The 18900-nt window shown below is 32.7% G+C and overlaps 2 protein-coding genes across 3 annotated transcripts in view; both read left to right on the top strand.

Annotated features, from left to right (window-relative positions):
* Positions 1 to 18900, top strand: part of LOC140744209 (uncharacterized) — a 154071-nt gene that overhangs the window by 59472 nt on the left and 75699 nt on the right. Inside the window, exon 2 of one of the 2 annotated variants that reach the window (XM_073075718.1) lies at positions 8889 to 8918. The exons of the other annotated variant lie outside the window; for it this stretch is intronic. The gene's annotated coding sequence lies outside the window, so the exon portion shown is untranslated. The remainder of the gene's footprint in view (positions 1 to 8888; positions 8919 to 18900) is intronic. 2 annotated transcript variants of the gene reach the window in all.
* On the top strand, positions 13446 to 15798 carry LOC140744192 (uncharacterized). The gene is made up of 3 exons (XM_073075689.1): positions 13446 to 14228; positions 14440 to 14568; positions 14780 to 15798. The coding sequence occupies exons 1-3, from the start codon at positions 13622 to 13624 to the stop codon at positions 15259 to 15261; spliced, it is 1218 nt and encodes a 405-aa protein (XP_072931790.1). The 5' UTR covers positions 13446 to 13621; the 3' UTR covers positions 15262 to 15798.

Here is an 18900-nt window from a genome sequence, read left to right as displayed (position 1 = left end):
AAAATAGCCAAGCGTGACTCGCTTTCGTGCGACAGTTCCCAAACTAATCATCAACCAATCTCAGAATGAGAAGGATTAGGCCATAGTCCACCGCGCTGGTCAAGTGCGTGTTGGTAGACTTCACTCAGCATTGAAATTTTTTTTTTTTAAGTTTTCAGGCTCACGAAGTTTTCCTTCACCGTTTAAGTAAGTGATAATTAATTTCTAACAGGCACATAACTTTTAAAACTCAGCGTTTCGGAGGGATTTGAACCTCGGGCAGCTTAATCAAGAGGCCGAGTTTCTTAACCACTCTATCACTGTTTCCCAAACTAAGTAAATGATAAAATTTTCCTTGCAAATCTCACATACAAACAAATTGTATGGTGAACGTTGTTTTTGACAGCTCGTTTCACTTGGCCTTTTTGTTTATTTATTTTAATTTTGCGCAAGTCTACCACCAATTTCAGACTGAAAGTTTTCTAGGTCGATCTAAGCATTTGAGGTAACGATCGAACATTACCGTGAGATACTTTCACTATGCACAAATTAGTCGTACATCCAACGGATACATCATTCAAACTTAAACGCATATTAAACCGTTTTTTCTTGTAACTAAAGCGAGAAATTACAACGCCATAAGGTTGATGATTAATGTTCTTTATTTTTACTAATAACTTCCTGTAAACAATCTGTTTAAGCGTTTTGTACATTGCAAAGAGATTAAATTTATAGTGATAAGATGGATATTGACAATATTTTCATACATTTTTTGTATCCTATCCTTTCATTTATACTTAAACCATAGATATAGGATAGCGTAGCGAAAAAAATCTAAGTCTATGACTTAAGCATTATTTGACAGTTGACATATAAGACATATTACTTACAAATAAGACATACTACTATAAAGACATATTACTTATTTATATATTAAGACATATTACTTATTTATTACAAATTAGTAATAAGTCGTGGAGGACACGTTTAACACATTTTTCCCATTTTGAAGGACTTTTTTCATTTTATACCACATTTCTTTTGCCGCTTCTTCTCCATTGCGAAACACCTTCCGAAGAGGTAGTAGTTTGTTGACTTTTAAAAAGTATTCTATACTTATGAATCCATTTTGAATAAATGAGATTTGAATTTGAAAATTTAAATCCGTTTGTCGTGCATATTCTTAGTCTGTTTATGTATTGCTTTTTTGGTACCTTTTTCTTTAAAATTTCATTCCTGTATGCAAGTATAATCTTTATAGTGATTTTATGATTATGAGTCACATAACCTCCTAGTTAGATCCAAGTTTAGAGCCATAGCAATAAAAATAGTAATGGAAGTTACCTTACCAACCACCATAGTAGGTATCTAAGATGTAGTTAAATATTAAATTTAGTGATCTTTGATAACGATGTTAAGATCAGCTATTTATTTACTTTTACGAGTTTTCTCTATTATAATTTGTATTGCGAAACTGATATTTAATATTGTATTTTTTTTTAATATAAGAGTAGCAGACGAGCATGCAGTCCACCTGATGGTAAGTGGCTACTGCCGCCCATGGACATCTGTAATCAACCCCAGATAGGATTAGATATTCCTACGTGAGGTCGGCCACAGATGCGCCGCTACCTCTGAGGACTAAGCTGGAACGCCTCGGAAAAGTCTGTCTCATGTTCTTACTCTGGAGCAGTGATTTTCAAAGAATAGGTCGTGAATTCTTAAGGGGTCGCAAAGCGTCTGTAAGTTAGACATGAATTTTCAGTAAAAAGAAAAAAATGAAGACGACACAGATTCGAGATTTGTTACATAATAAAACAAATTTGAAAGAGCTGGAGGTCGCGAGATATTTCTCTACTAAAAAAACTCATACTAAGGGTACAGATATCTTATACGGCAACCATTTCATCAGATGGACTGTTAATATAAGGCCAAGTGCAAGTTGAACTCGCACCTGGAGGGTTCCGTAACACCAAAATTTACATTATTTTATTTGTAAGTGTAAATAATAAGTTAGTATAAAAATAGCGGTTTATTTTATGGCATTCCCCATTTATTTTCAACTTTTTTATTTTTAGTGTTTGTTGTTACAATAGCTACCATTATACGTACTCTGTAAAAATTTCAAGTGTCTATCCATTACAGTTCAGAAGATAGAACCCTGTGACAAACAGACAGACTGACAGACAGCAGAGGCTTAGTAATAGGGTTCGGATTTTACCCTTTGGGTACGGAACCCTAATAAAAATACATACAAACTGAGATGTTTGTGTTATTATACACATTTAAATGTTAAATAAATGAGTTCCAATTAAGATGTCAATTGGTTTTGAGTTACAACTGTGTAAATCATACGAGTCACGAAGAGAATGGGACCATGGGAGTAACAATATGAACAAACTTTAGGGCTTTCATTTATAACAGTTATTTATAGGAAATGCAGTGATTTGTGGGTTTGAAACGTCATTATAACAGTAAAAATAAATTGAGATTTGTTTATAATTTTGTTTGTTAAATAGCGATATACAGAGGATGTTAGAACTAGAGTAGCCTAATTACAAAACAACATGATTTACTTATGGAGAAAAGTAAAGGTTTGCAACATTTTTAAATTACAAAATACAGATAGGTGAAAAGTCATTAAAATGCAGTAAGGTCACTCTGGTTCTAGCCTCCTCTATTATAAGATCGTAGGTATACCGGGGCAACGCGCTAAGAGGACTCCGGTTGCGTTCCTTTGGAGATCCCGGAGCCCTCAACGCAGCGCAGAGGACGGCCACCGGGGGGGTTTTAGTGCGGTAAAAATCCCACATAACTCGGCGTCGCTCCCACGTTGTCGGGTACCTTTTGAAGGTTTCCCCCTCGACAAAAAAAAAAAGGTATACTCATTATGTGCATATGTCGATTACATAAATATTTTTTTTTTTTAATTAATAATTATCAATCTATATGCGATAATATTTACAACAGATGGATTAATTACCACGAAAATATAATATATCTTGCAAGTGATTTTACGGTAGTAACATATTTAGTATTTTATCCCAAAAATATTCAGATTTTCTGCATAAAAATGGAAACTGTCGGAAAGTTGTGTATAATGTTGTTATTACTTAATGATGTAGTATCTTCATACTTGTAGCCTAACTTTAAAACTGATTTTAGTGTCACGCCCAATAATACGCGAATCTAAAATATCTAAAATTTAGTTTTCCGTGTACCTTCGACTCCCCGTCGTTCACGTATATCTTTATTTCGTTTATCTTCATTTTTAAGTTAATTAGATTATTTTAACTACTTTTATATTCTGATGCTTACCTCGAGTCTTCCCATGGGTGTGAGAGATCTTCAACTTTCTCCTCTCTGCTCTTCTCTACCATCCTATTCGTTCACATACAGAGAAATGTCATAAATACGTATGATTTAAGTGCCACAATTCAAATGTTTTGCTATGTGCTATAAACTAACCACTAATAATAAATAGAAAGTAATGTAGATTCGAGCCACACGGTACTGTCGCATACATTTTGCCTCATTAAGCTAAGTATGTTCTTTGGTTAGCACATTACGGCTTTTCAAATTTATAGCAAGGAACAGTTATTTGCAAGGTACTTGGTATTTTGCTTTGGTAAAACATTGTAAAAGTTTGTTTCAGTAAAGAGTAAGACTTTGTAAAACATTACTTATAGGTACACTTAAAAAAATTCTAAAAAGTTTTAAAGTATTTTTTTTAAAAACCCTATAGTGTTAGCAATACATTCAAATTATTTAATTACGTATACTTAGTATTATTTTCATGATGTGTTATTTTTATAATAATATGTGCCCATTTGTATAGTCACTGGCTGTATGGGTTATACGATTGTGTGCATTAGCATAAAAAAGAAAAATAACGCGCTTGGCGCGAGACTTGTATTTTACGCGGGAATAAAAAAGTTGTAAATTGGACCAAGAAAATAGTTTATGTTATGTTAGTTATTAATAGAAATATCAATCATTCATTCACCTGATAGTGCTGGTCACGACCGTCCATGGAGATCTGTGACCAACTCCATATAGACAAGGGTTCCACCTGAACCCGATTATCGATCCCTTGCCACTGCTGACCAACATGGTCGCCTCATATGCCAGCCAACCTCCACATCCCTTCATCACACTAGAAAAACGGCGGTGATTCCTTGGTCAAAACATAGTCTTCTACAATATTTTAAAAATTGATTTCCTAAAAATTTTACAAGTCCACTAGTAATTAATTTATTCAATTTCTAATCAATTCTAATCATTACGTTCATTTATTATGCTGTTTCTTTGCATTCTATGATATCTAAGTCCGATAGTAAGGGCAAAAATGGATTGATGATAACTTGATTTTTCAATTACGTCTATCAAGTCAGCTGTTTCTTATAAAATATTAGAAGTACGATTACCAGAAGTAAATGGCCTTAAGGTTAATAGCTTTAGGTTCATAGCCTCAAATATCAATTATAAAAGCAATTGGTACGATCTTAAGACTTGATCTTCAATCCTTTTAATCATGGATGTTCAAGGCACGTATTAAACTATTATTCGGATTAGATTTGCTACTGAGAGGACTTTCCTTTACTGGTTTACGATACATAAAACCTAATAATCACAGTGTTCCTGTCTTCCTTTATGGATACCTTTTGCATCCGCTAATAAAAGGGAAGAGGCTCGTCAACGCAAATAAATACCTCATTATTTTATTTATAATGAAACTATTTTTGAATTTGTATTGCTTTTAATTATACATTTATGTAAGTGAAGTTGCAGCAAATTAGTATGCATTATAAACCTAAATAAGCTAAACAACCCAGCTCTATAAAAGCACTGCTGTGTTCTAATTTGAAGTAAAGGCCTCATCAGACATCCTACTTTTAGCATCAGCGATAAATGATTTAATTGCTTGAGTGATTGACTAACCCACAACATGTTGTCGAACAACGAAGCAATAAACGCCGCTAATTTTGAACGCGGTCTGCTGTAATTCAACGCGATATAGTATTAATGCAGTCGCCATAGATTAGTAAAGATTACTCACTCCTAACAACAAAACGTGACCAGTTATGACAATTAAAATTGTCACTGTCATCTATTTTCGTGTTTGAAAAATATTTAAAAAAATGTATTTTTAAATCATTTACGAATGAAACGATTTCGCTGCACTTTTTCTTCGATTTCGTGTTTTTGCACATGTCGCCAATGTTCCGCGTAAATTACACCATGACAGCCATTAAATGGCTGACACGTTAGACAGCCGTTTAAGCCATTTAATGGCTTCCTTCAATTACAAGGTGAGATATCAATACTTATCTATGGCGGGTCGTTAACACGTGCGTTTTCGATACCGCAAGCGAACGCACCAAGTCGCCAAAACAGTATGCAACTTGATACAATCGGCAAAGTGAGAGTTGTGGATGCTTGAGGTAGACTGTCTGCCAGCACCATTATAGGTGTTTAAGTGTAGTCTTGAAATGAAATGGTTTATTGCACAATTATGTTAATTCCAATTACAATACACTTTGAGATATTGTCGGCAAAGCAATACTAATTTATCTGTTCATAAAGTTTTACGATTTCGGAAAATCTAACTGTAAATTAACCTAGATTTCATTTAAGTATTTTACTTTGTCATAAACAGTAAGTGGTTTGCAATTTGTTGTGTTCAAAGAAAATTACTTGAAATTGTTTGTATCTCTTGGCATAGTATGTATAGAAGTAGAAACCGAAAAACGCCAAAAAACTGGTTGCTAAGGGGAAGCTCTTTTTTTTCTTAAGCGATTATTATTTTTTTTCTATTGCGGTTCAAGAGATAGAGTACTGTGCTTAACTGACATACTGTGCTGGCTTACGATGTTTTTACTCTTTGGGTACGGAACCCTAAAAACGTATTCTGCATTGATTACAATGCAGAATACGTTTTTAGGGGAATAATATTAATTATTAAAAAAAAAACACAGGCTAATGACTTTTGCAAAGTAATTCAAAGGCCAATGACTAAGCAGCCATGCGTTGCTAGTTCATGAAAATTTACTTACCGTAATTTTTGCAAGCTTAAACTCATCTTATTTGAACTAATGGATTACTGTGCTTATATTACTGTGAAGATATTTTTATTACGGCTTCAAGTTTTTGATTTAATTATACCTTTGTTTTAAGGCAAAATAAATATCATTCTTGAGACGCAAGAATAAGTTTTAGTTTTTTATAGGATACTTTTTGTCAAAATGTAACTTTTTATTTAATCATTTTCATTCATCATCATCGTTTTAATAATTGAATTTGACAGTAAGGTTTAAATTATGCGTAGCCAAAATAATCTAGTCTATTGTTAATTTACGTATATTTTAGACATAGAGCGAGTCGGATACGGCCAATTCAGACGTGATATAAAATAAAAATTGCAATTTTCTTAAATAAAGCTCATTATATTAATAATATATTAATAAATTTAGAAGGTGGTTCGACTCCGGCGGCACCACCGCCACACCTATTTCTACCTAACAACAGCAGTGTTAAGCGCTGCTGTGTTCCGGTTTGAAGGGTGTGGTAAGGGAGACAGACTTTTCCGAGGCGTTCCAGCTTAGTCCTCAGGGGTAGCGGCGCATCTGTGGCCGACCTCAGGTAGGAATATCTAATCCTATCTAGGGTTGATTACAAATGTCCATGGGCGGCAGTAGCCACTTACCATCAGGTGGACTGCATGCTCGTCTGCTACTCTTATATTATAAAAAAAAAAAACAGTCTATCTAATCCTTGTCTACTAAAGATCGAAATCTGTCAATTTTTAGTACGCAGATATTGTAAACATTTTGTTCTTCGGTAGATAAACCAATACAAAAATAAATTATATTTAAAACGGGCATTAGCGAACACGTTTAATAACACCAATTAAAGTCTAAAAAAGCAACAAAACACAGAAAAACAAACAGAGTTCATGCTCTAATAAGCACATTATTCAAAACTTCACATGGTGTGATTACAGTTATTGTAGGTGTCATGTGTACCGTTTCCGAATCTCAAAAACTGATTAAGATTACGCACTAAATACGCTTTTAAACAAGCCATAGCAAATTGCCGGGAACTATGCGCATAAAGTTATGGTAAGGTAATTGTTCTACTTACGAATAAAAAGATGTGTTTTAATTTTATTCTTCCGAAAGTCGTCTTTTTGACAATTGCGACTTGCGGATTTAAAAAAAAACTGCGGTTTGAGAGAACCTTTACATATTAAAAGTAAAATAAAAATGTTTTTTTTAATTCAAAGGTAGTGTCATTATTTAAAGTTCGATTGTGGCGTAGCGCCTTCTATTCCTGTCTACAACAGTAGTGTTAAGCTGCTGTGTTCTGGTTTTAAGGGTATAGTAGGTGAGATATACTTTTCCAAAGCACTCAAGCTTGGTACTCAGGGTAGCGGCGCATCTGTGGTCAACCTGAGGTAAAAAACTGACCTTATCTGGGGTTGATTACAGATGTCCATGGGCGGCAGTAGCCACTTACTATCAGGTGGACTGCGTGCTCGTCTGCTACTCCTATATAATAAAAAAAAATATCGGCTTTAGGTAGGATTCCAATCCTACCTATAGTCGATTATATTTATGCCCATAGCGATAACGATCACTTACCATCAGGTGAACTGTGCTCGTTTGCCACTTTAATTCGACAAAAAAATACATATTTGTGGTATGGAAGTAGCAATTGGAGATGTCGACCGCTTTTTGTGGGCCATCTGATTGTAACCACCGTCGCCTATGGACATGTTGATGTACGATAAGTGACTTTGATCATTGCTATCTATAACCAGCTTAAATAAAATCAATCTGTAACTAACACCATTTAAGATGAGAATAGGTACCATAAATAAAGCTTTCTACTCTCATACGTCCCGCATTAGGATTTTTCATACACATAAAGTCGAACAAACAAACATTTAGAAAATATAGTTACACATATAATTTAATAATATTCATTTCACATTTTCTAAACCTGACCTATCATACAAGTATGCAATCAATCCCAAATAGGAGTGGGGTCTAAAATAAGGATTATTACAGCGTTGCTATCTAAAAGTTTAAGTTAGAACGGGTCCTATATTATTTTGAACTTATGACAGCGTTCAGACCAGCACAATAGGCATAACGCAGGTAGATATAAGGCAGGAATAGAAATGTTGGTAGTACTGCCGCGGTCACACTGTGAAGGATTCTACCACTTTTAGACGTCACTCTAACCAAAACAGTAATAGCCTCAAAACAATTTAAAGCTCAGTCTATTAAAATTTATAATAAAATAAACAGAAAACTTAAAATTTCTGAAATGACATATTCTGAATGCAAAAAAGTTTAACGCAATTTTAAAATCCTTAACCTACCAACAAACAGAAGACATTAAATTAGTATATATGTATAATTATGCACGTATGTATGTATTTATATATGTATAATTATATTGTTAAAATATTGTTAATTTAACTAAATGCATATCGCCTTTGCTTAAATAAGGTCTTACCAGGAGAGTCCCGAAACCTTGTAACTTAATTTATTTCTGTTTAAATAAAGGATTCTTGATTTTTTTTATTTTGACTCTATTACCACCTACTTACCTACTAAATACCGTCGATCTTCGAGCATTTAATAAGTTAACAATTACTGTGTGGGTACATGAAACAATAAAGAATAACAAATAAAGTTCTCTATTTTTCACGTTAAGTACAGCGACTTTTAAGTTACTGCTTACCAAATATTAAACTTATTTAAACAATTTATCGCTAATATCGCTAACCGTTGACTATACAACAAGCAAATTCCAAGAAAGTTCACTGTTTTCCCTGTGTACCCGAATTATTCGGTTCGTGGCTAATAGGCTATTGTTAAAGGTGTTATCTGTTTCAGATCGCGATAACTGACGAGCAGGCGAGAAACGTGAGTAACACACCACATTACCTACATACCGAATTTATAAGCTTTCGAGCGTGATTCTGTAGAGTCGATTGATGTAGGCTCTTAGTAACGCCGTAGGTTCTCAGATACGAGTACATAGTATGTTGTGGCGGTATCGTCAAAACATTTTTGTTTAGATGTTCAAAATACGTTTAATTTCATAAAGACTATTATTACTATTATTATTATATTTGACGATCCGCGTGGCGGAGCGGTCACCAAGCCGGTCTGATGCGCAAAGGGTCCCGGGTTCGATCCCCGGCCAGAGAGATATCTAAATGATGAATTGAGATTTCTGTTTCTGGGTCTGGGTGTTTGTGTATTTATCTATGTGTGTGTTCATGGCACATACGACACAGGGAATTCTAGTGTGGGACTGTGAGTGTGAAAGTGTGATATTCAGCGCATAGCTTATCTACTAAACAAATATGGGTTGATAGACTTCATACTTCGGTCTTTGAATTTAGAGAGACGTCATCGAAAAATCACATGTGTGTCGTCTTACTGAGTTTTCCTTCTCCCTTAGCGACACATGCTAAGGGGCTTTGATAATTAAATGCTTTAATTTATGAAATGGACTGGACTTTGAAAAATTATAGTTCATATAAAGTAATTCATAAATCGTGTCAAATCCAATGTAGTCTAGATGTGGAAGTCATAATCATGTTTAATAATTCGTGTTGTACATACCTAGTATTTATCAATTTAGTAGTTTCCCTCAATTTACACACAATTTAGTTAATGTGAACAGGATGTGAAACTTTTTTCATCAACGTTGTGAAAAAGCTTTCTAAAGGAAAATTTATCTATAAAGTGCGAATAGCCTTAGAATTTATACGTTTAAAACAAAAGTTTATAGCCATGCCACTTGCTCGACAAAGGCATTTTATGAAGACAGCACTGACCACAGCGTCGTGACTGTACTGTATTCCGTCGGTTCATTCACTTTCCTTTTCCTACGTAAAGTAAGGCACACTCCGTTAGGAGAAAATATTTCAAAAGTGCTTTAGTGCAGATCATAGGATAGATTGCTAAAACGGCTATTATTTTTCATGATACGCTCATAAGAAAATCATTGAAAATTACTGTACTTAGTGTAGTATAGTTTAGGGTGAAATTACTGCGTCACACAAATTCAACAGGTTCAATGTAATATGGTCTCAAACCATAAACAATAATTGATATTAATCAAACAAATTGGATTAAATAAAATAAATTAATTAAATATAATTTAATTAATTTGTTAATAAAAGGTAATTTTAGCACAGTAGTTCAATATTTACGTAATCATTTTAACCCTTTTTATTCTGAGATGTATACAGCTGTATGTCCGTATACAATTGGACAGTAGAGGGTTAATCCAATAACCAGGTATAACGATTTACGATGAAAACAATTCATAACACTTCAACAACAATTTATTTAATCGGATTAACTCGAAAAATACATAATCGATTAACCAGTAGATTGACACTAGTTTTTCGACGATTAAACGAAGTGTGAACAACCAATGAGCAATAACGTGTTTGATGATAATTTTTTACTCATCAAAATGCATTTAAGCAACAAAAACACAAATGCAATTTGCATCGAGTCCGATCAGTGTATTAACACATTAATCAAATATCGTTTAATCGGCGATGACAGGCGATGGAGGAAGTAAGGATTATGCTACTAATGTTTGTAAAGCACACGATTGTTTTTGTATGTTATTATACAAAAACAATAGTGTGCGTTGTTAACTATTTTGTAAATTAGTTGCCGGAGGGTTAAGTATTTAAAATTTGTTAATAGAACTTCGTTAGGCCCTAATGCATTTCTAATTCAATCTAATCTTAGAACTTTTTCTTGGTTGCTTATGTTACTACGCTGTTGAAGAGTGAAGTGCTTGAAAATAACCAAGAAAATTATATACTTCCTTCATAGAAAAAAAAAAATAGAAAATAATAATAAATAATGCTAGGATTAAAGTGCAACTGTTTATTTATTTAGTTGCACCAACAAGGTATACACCAACAATAAATATAGGTACAAATTATCACAAGGCACAAAACAAGTGTTACCTCAACTATAGGCGCAAATTACATATACATATTACAATTATACTTAATGATTACCAAATAATTCCAGACTCATATTAATTATTTATATACAAAAAAAAAAAAAAAATTGAGATTATTATTATTAGACTGTTAACTACACGCAAAATATGTCTCATAATAGAGAAAGATGATATATTTATTGATCATCATATTATTCAAATTCATAATAAATTCGACCGAATGGATGAATTACCCAATGTGTGTGGTATTCGACATTGAAAATTACTCAAAACATATAAAGTATATCTTTTAGAGGTAACTCTTAAGGCTAAGAATAATCATGTTACCAAAAGCCAATTTGTTCTTCTCCACAACGAGATATAAAGATATCATTACAACAGCGAGAACTAGTTATAAAATTTTATTCATGAACTACAAATGCAATTTACTGCAAACGAGACAACGATCTTTGTATATTAACGAGTGTAGATGAATGATAAGCCAGCTCAAAAAATATGTAATTTGGGCTTCTGCACACCACTAGTGTTAAATGATCGTTATATTTCACCGTTCAAATTATACAGACATAAAGCTAAAAATTAACATCTAAATGCCATGCGCCCGCGTGTGTTATTTAATATTCATGAAATAAATGTATGTTTATTAAAACATTACTTCGTAACGACTGTATTACTCCCTAATGTAGTATAATTCAGTTTGTAATTTACGGCTTTTTACGGTACAGAAACTTCAAATTATTTGCATATTAATTTGTGTATGAATTACGTCATTCGCCACTTTATAATTTATGAAAGTTTTCTATTTGCTGGTGACTTATTAAGTAGGTTCAATAAAGGAGTTACTAAAAATATACATTATTTCATTAAAATTCACCGAGATCAAATTTTACTTTAAAATGGTTAAATATATCCTGAAAGTTAAATATAACCTGAAACGAGGGAAAGATTTTCGCGTGACAGAGTTCCTATGAATTTTTTCCTCTTTTTTATGAATACACGTATTAATAATACACATACTTACATGTAATTTCATTTCATTTTGGATTTAACAGTTCTTGTGACTTGAACATTTGGTTATAGCAGACATTTTGAATTTTAACCAAATCTTAAAATCATGTAATTCGCATCTCAAATATTCGTATCATGTGTCAGTTATGTTATGTACGAATCAGATATGATTAATCACTTGGTTATGCAGTGAAGAGTTTCAAAAAGAAATCTACTTTGCAAATTATTCATTTTACCCGCTTGAGAATTTTGCATAATGTTCCTAAATAAGTATCTGTCTCTTAGGACTATATCCTTCTATGAGAGAATCCAATGACCAAAGGATCAGTAACGTTGGCAATACTAAGAAAAAACAGAAATTTATTTTTTCTATCATACTTATAAGTCTCACACTTAATCCTTCCTGCCGTTAGCGCCGGCTTAAATTATAACCGGAGAGGCATGAACACGTAAACCTATTTTTGATAAATGATCTGAAAACACTTACTATTTTATTTGAACAAAGCAGTGTTGCGTGTAAAATGATTTTGACTCGTAAATTGATTACTGGTAGCCGCTGGACTATGTTATGCGTTATTAATCATTTATTTTTATTGCACGAGTGACAAATGGGTCTGCTGTGGCGAGGCTAGTAAGTACTACAGTTAACCTTTATCTTAATCAAAGGTTTAAGTGATTTCATATTTTTTTAAGGTTCCGTAAGCCCAAACCGTAACGCCAAAAACGTAACCTTATCCTTGAACTGTTAACAGATACATACTTGATTTTTTTACATAGTATCTATACCTCCGCCACGATGCGAAGAGAATTCATGTAAACAAACCGATATTAGGGTCATCAAAATTTTGGTACTGTAAAAATTACTATTATCCTTGTTTTCATTTTTAATTCAACAAAAAACTTCACAATTAAATTGTATCCATTATTTCTATACCTTATTACATGCAAAGTACTCTCACAACTTTCATATTGTTGCGTATAGACAAAGATGAATAAAATATCCTTATCAGTAAGTAAGTGAAAACCCTGTAAATAAGCGTATGCCAGGTAATAAGAACTTTTGGTTACGATTTTGAAAAATCGAAACAGTCCATCAAAAAAAAAGAGTACGTAAATTTCTTTACAACCCCACTTTTACTGCTTCATTTTAAATTAGCTGCATAATAATTGCTTTATAATCCGACTATTTAAAAAACACAATTGCGTTTCGTTTTATTTAAAGTAGCAAATAATATTTTTTGAAGTGTAAGCTGACATTTTAATTTATCCACTATTTTCGTAGTATATGATTAAATTATTATTTGAAAATAATTTTATTTATACTAATGTATAATATTTTAAATATAACTTTATAATAATAGTTCATTGTTACAAATACAAAAAAACACATTTTGTTTACATTGACTGCTTAGCTATAACGAAACGCACTCTCCGAATTTGGTCGGGTTACAATGATGTTTACAACATGGCTGCTTACGATTACGAGTACTGTGCGTGTTAATATCTCTGTTATCCATTGTTATTTGTTTGTTAAATATTCCTGTTATAGTGTTGTTCTGTTATTTTGTTGAGTTTTTTTTTGTTTCGTTTTGTTTGTTTTGTTGTTCTTGTTATAATGAGTGATTCCCAACCGGGTCCGAGTGGCCTGCAGAAGTTTTCTTCTCCAAAGAAGAAACGAGCGAGGTGTTCACTCAGTTCCTCGGAGAAAACAGTTATATGTAACATTTATAAAACTATCGAAGAAATGTGGCCAAAAGATAGTTTTATATACAGTAAAGATGTCGCAAAAAAAACTGCAGAAACTGCCGGCGTACATTTGAGTACTGTGTACCGAATAATAAAAGAATATCGAACTCATAAACGAGTTTCGTCGCCGACTCCAGCTCCTAAAAAGGGGACAATAATGGACAAATTGGACGATATGACCTTGAGTGGAATTCGTAGGAAGGTGCACATGTTATTCTTTGATAACGATCCACCAACAATTGAAAAAGTTTTAAATTTAGTGAACGAGGACGACAGCTTACCAAGCTTTAAAAGAACTACCTTTCAAAAAGTTTTAAATAAACTAAAGATTAAATATTTGAAACGGTCGAGACGAAGTGTTCTCATTGAAAAGGAAGAAATTGTGCGATGGCGCTTCTATTATCTTCAAAAAATGTTAAGGATGAGAGAACAAAGACGCAAAATTTATTATTTGGATGAGACTTGGGTTAACGAAGGTACATAAACAATTTTAACTTATTTTTTATATAGAATCAATCATTTCTGTATACTTATTGATCTTTATTTAAACAGTAACCATATAAATTATTATTAATAAGTAGAATTTAAATGTCATAATCAATATTTTATCACATCTTTGGCACACACTGTGTATAAAATTATTTATATTAAAATAATTTAAAGCAATAATATATTATTTGGTTTCAGGACATACAAAAAGTAAAATATGGCAAGACCTTTCCATTAAGTCTGCTCGACAAGCCTATCAGGAGGGACTCTCAACTGGCTTGAAAGCTCCATCGGGAAGAGGGAAGCGCTTGATAGTTGTACACATTGGTATGTTATCATCCTAATATTGTTAGCTTAAGATCACATAATTTTAGATGTGTGTTATCATGGAATTGAAAAAAGTTTTGTAAAAAAATAAACTCATGCATAGCTAATCAGGTTAACGTAAAAGTATAGTTTCTATGCCATATAGTCAATATATGATCACTAGACTGCTACATGTACTTTTCACATTTTAATATTTATCATTTTTTTATAGGTAACGAGGATGGATTTGTGGAAAATGCAGACTTAATTTTCGAAAGTAAAAAAGGTGAAGGCGACTATCATAGAGAGATGAACTCGAAGGTGTTTGAAGAGTGGTTCTCTAGAACTCTAGAAAAATTAGAACCAAACTCCATAATTGTAATGGACAATGCCCCATATCATTCTCGATGCTTGGAACGAGTTCCTTCTATGAATTGGTTAAAAAAGGACATACAAAGTTGGCTAACAGAAAAAGGTATCTCGTTCCAAGCAGAGATGATAAAAGCACAGCTTATCGACTTGGTAACACCTGAACGGGAAAAATACTCAGCATTTGTATGCGATACAATGGCGAAGCAGCACAACATTGAGGTATTAAGATTACCACCGTACCATTGCGAATTAAATCCTATCGAGTTGATATGGGGCCAAGTAAAAGGCCATGTCGCAGAAAAAAACAAAACATTTAAAATAATTGATTTAAAAAAATATTAAGTGAAGCAATTAAATCTATAACTTCTGCGGCATGGCAACAATGTGTCAATCATGTAATTAAAGAGGAAAAGAAAATGGCAGAACTTGACGGCATTTCAGATAATGTAATTGACAATTTTATTATTCGAGTGACAGACAGTTCAACAAGTCCATCAAGTTCTGCCAGTGATGAAGAAGATGAATAATTTATTTATGATGGTATTCTTTCCCGTTTGATGTAATTCCCGTTTGACGTAAATTTGATGAATAATAACAACATGTCTGTAATTTTGAACAAGACTCTTACAAACTATAATAATTACAATCTGGAGTTTACTAATATCTGCATTCTCTTTATATATAGAAGTACTAACTGGACTAACCTTCGAAATTTCTTCAGGAGTCTTATTCAAAATCTATAATGGGCGGCCAAAAAACCTTAAGGATTTGTATTTTTACATGATGTATTACATACTTGTAATTTGTGCTATTTAATTTAATCATTTTAACCCGTTCATACATGTAATAATAGCTAAATAAATATGTACAAAACTCCAAGTTTTTATTTTTATTTTTAGTTACTACTAAACCAATTTCAATTTTATTTTCCAATCTACTCTGGGAATAGAGTATTTACTAACTTACAGTCTATTTATTCTCTTAGAGTCCAAATACGAGACGTGTACATATTGCCATGGAGGATATTAAACTACCATTACTCTAAATTACATTATTTTATTCATTCTGATTAAAATAGAATATCACACAGCATAATATCTAAGAAAATTGTATAAATTCACTTAATACGCATTTAAATGCTGATTTAAAATATATCTTGCGAGATTATTCTCGAAATCTAATTAAACTCAAGGTCAAATATTTATTCACAATATTTAATTCAAACCAGACATTAGGTATAGTGTATAGAATAGGATAGAAAATAACGGAAATTTTCTTTTATTTTACATAATATTATACATTAATAAATTGTCCTAATGAAAAAAGGTTATTGTTATATGCCCGTTATCGGTTGCTAAGCGACGATTGTTGGTAAACATTCTTCTTCCAATTTGGCTGGAGTATATGTGTGGTGGCTGTGATAACACCAAATAAAAGGCTTGACAATAAATAGAGGCCATAAAAAAGCTTCATTTTTCAGAAAAAAATATATCCAAAACCAATTTTATCTTTCATATTGATATACAGGGTGAATTTTTAAAACGGGCCTTCAGGGCCAAATCCGAAACTATGAGGATTAGCGAAAAATGCTGAAAGGAGTTACGAGGCCGATTTTGATAAAAACTAAAACTGCATCATTAGTTTTTTAAAATATTTTTTTCCTTAGCCGGGAATCGAACGAGTTCATTTTGAAAAAAATGACACCTCTATATTATTCCACTATCGGATAGTGTCGCTTATAAGGATCAAATTCTGGGAAGTAATGTTATGTGACAAATTAAAGGAAAAGGAAAATTTTGAAGAAAATACGTATTTTCCATACATTGGCATACTAATCCTTAAGGATTATACATAACAAATGATTTATGTATAATTCTTTAGAAACAGACATAAGTCATACCATTGAAGAATTTGTTGGTTAATCAACTAATTATTCGATGTTATGACTATGACATACGGCTTAGTATGAGAAAGTAATAGTTTGGCAAATAAGTTACCGCCGTTTTTAGGATTTATTTTATAATGAAAATAGATAACTGATTAAATAGTAAATTCTTATTGTTTGTTGTTTACAACTTCGTTTCAACGTTAAATATGATTTTCTATATCTCTTTTTTTAGTAATCACTCGGATTTAACTCTAAAAAGTAATTCTCACAAATTGTCAACTTTACATCTGTATTAAACGAAACTCCGCCCATAGCAAGTAAATCTATTTTAATGGTCCTAAAAATAACATTAGCTAAGTCGGACATAAAAATATAAATTATTGGGAAACAAAACATCCATTTCGAATGATTAGAAACATTGAGCCAAAAAAAATGTTAATACACGAAATGTTTAAATTGATGAATGGCGGGAACTTAACTGCCAAATTAATATGAAAAAAATATGTATTTTCTTAAAATTGAGGCTTTTCCTTTAATTTGTCATTTATCATTACTTTCCAGATTTTGATCCTTATAAGCAACACTATCAGATAGTGGAATAATATAGAGGGTGCATTTTTTTTCAAAATGAACTCGTTCGATTCCCGGCTAGGGAAAAAGTTATTTTAAAAAAGTAATGATGCAGTTTTAGTTTTTATCAAAATCGGCCTCGTAACTCCTTTTAGCATTTTTCGCTAATCCTTATAGTTTCGGATTTGGCCCTGAAGGCCCGTTTTAAAAATTCACCCTGTATATGTGTAAAAAATAGTAACTATTTTATCCCCATCTCTTATAATACCTAAGTTGTGTTTTTTTAAATCCACTAAGAGTACAATGTACCCTAATTAGCTTAAAATCCAATATCACGTTTCAAGCCACATCTTATTGGACACGTGTGACGTGTAGACATATTTCTACAGAATATTTCGCTCTTACCCCCAGGTGTTAATGTCACTGCGTAGGTACATGACACACGATCCGTGTGTAACGGCTACTGCAGGCTTAATCTGTTCATCGGTGATCATAATTTATGACAACGATGTTTATAGATCATTGGGCGGTTGGAACGCATGATACTGATGAGGTTCTTTAAAAATAAGAAAAAAACTGGTACATGTAGAAACATGTTGTTGTCGTGTACTTTTTGCATGCGTGACTCTGAATGTTTATAATATTAATTACTTACAAGTATTACCTAAAAATTGTCGTGTTAACAATTAAATTATTTGTTACCCAATCATGTATTTTAAAACTCAAGAGTAATATAATATCATGTCAGTGCACCTATATTATTTATTTTATAGAGAAGAGTAAGAGTGTAGGCATCTTCGTGTCACTTACGTCTTGCATCTTTTTGGACAATTTTCTTTATACATACGCATAAGAGGAAATTTAGGGTTGTTTTTAAGTGGTCAGTTTAAGTTGAAGAGTACAAGTACTACGCGAGGTCAGTAGTTTTTCCGATGTAGTTAAGCTTTTATCATACGTACACGTAATGCACAAAAGTCTAGATTACGTGTACGTATGACCTATCACGCAGGCCTGCGCCTATTGCTTCTGCCGCGCTTCTGTACCCTTACCATGAGTTTTTACGTTTTGACAAATATGACTGTCTTGATATTTGTTTACGTATTGGCCCATACAATTTCCAAGTTCTGATATAATCCACTAGGGGTGCTGATTGGAAATAGTATGGGCAAATACGTAAACATATACCAAAACAGTCATATTTGTCAAAACGTAAAGACTCATGGTAAGGGTACTGGTCCGCATGCGTGCCACTTGCATCGTATCGTTTCATAGATACTTTTCCTGTCATGTATGTCACGCGTATGTTCACGCGTGCTAGCCACAATATATAAACACGCACGAGAAACCCGCGTGACAATAATAAAGCCCTAATACAATTGACCGCAAACGGTTATTTACCAAATCTATATAAGTAAGATCTAACGTACACTAAATAAATTTTATCTGCTCCTGTGGCGTTAAAATAAGCTCTGCAAAGGCTATCTGATGTTCACATTATTGTGCTCGCACTTGCATTTTAATTA

The sequence above is a fragment of the Epargyreus clarus genome, unplaced genomic scaffold, assembly GCF_041222505.1.
Source record: "Epargyreus clarus isolate Ecla_fem2 unplaced genomic scaffold, WU_Ecla_fem_2.2 ptg000008l, whole genome shotgun sequence".
NCBI classification, from domain to species: Eukaryota; Metazoa; Arthropoda; class Insecta; order Lepidoptera; family Hesperiidae; genus Epargyreus; species Epargyreus clarus.
Note: the sequence above shows the minus strand (reverse complement) of the source record. Positions and strands in the feature narration are given on the sequence as shown.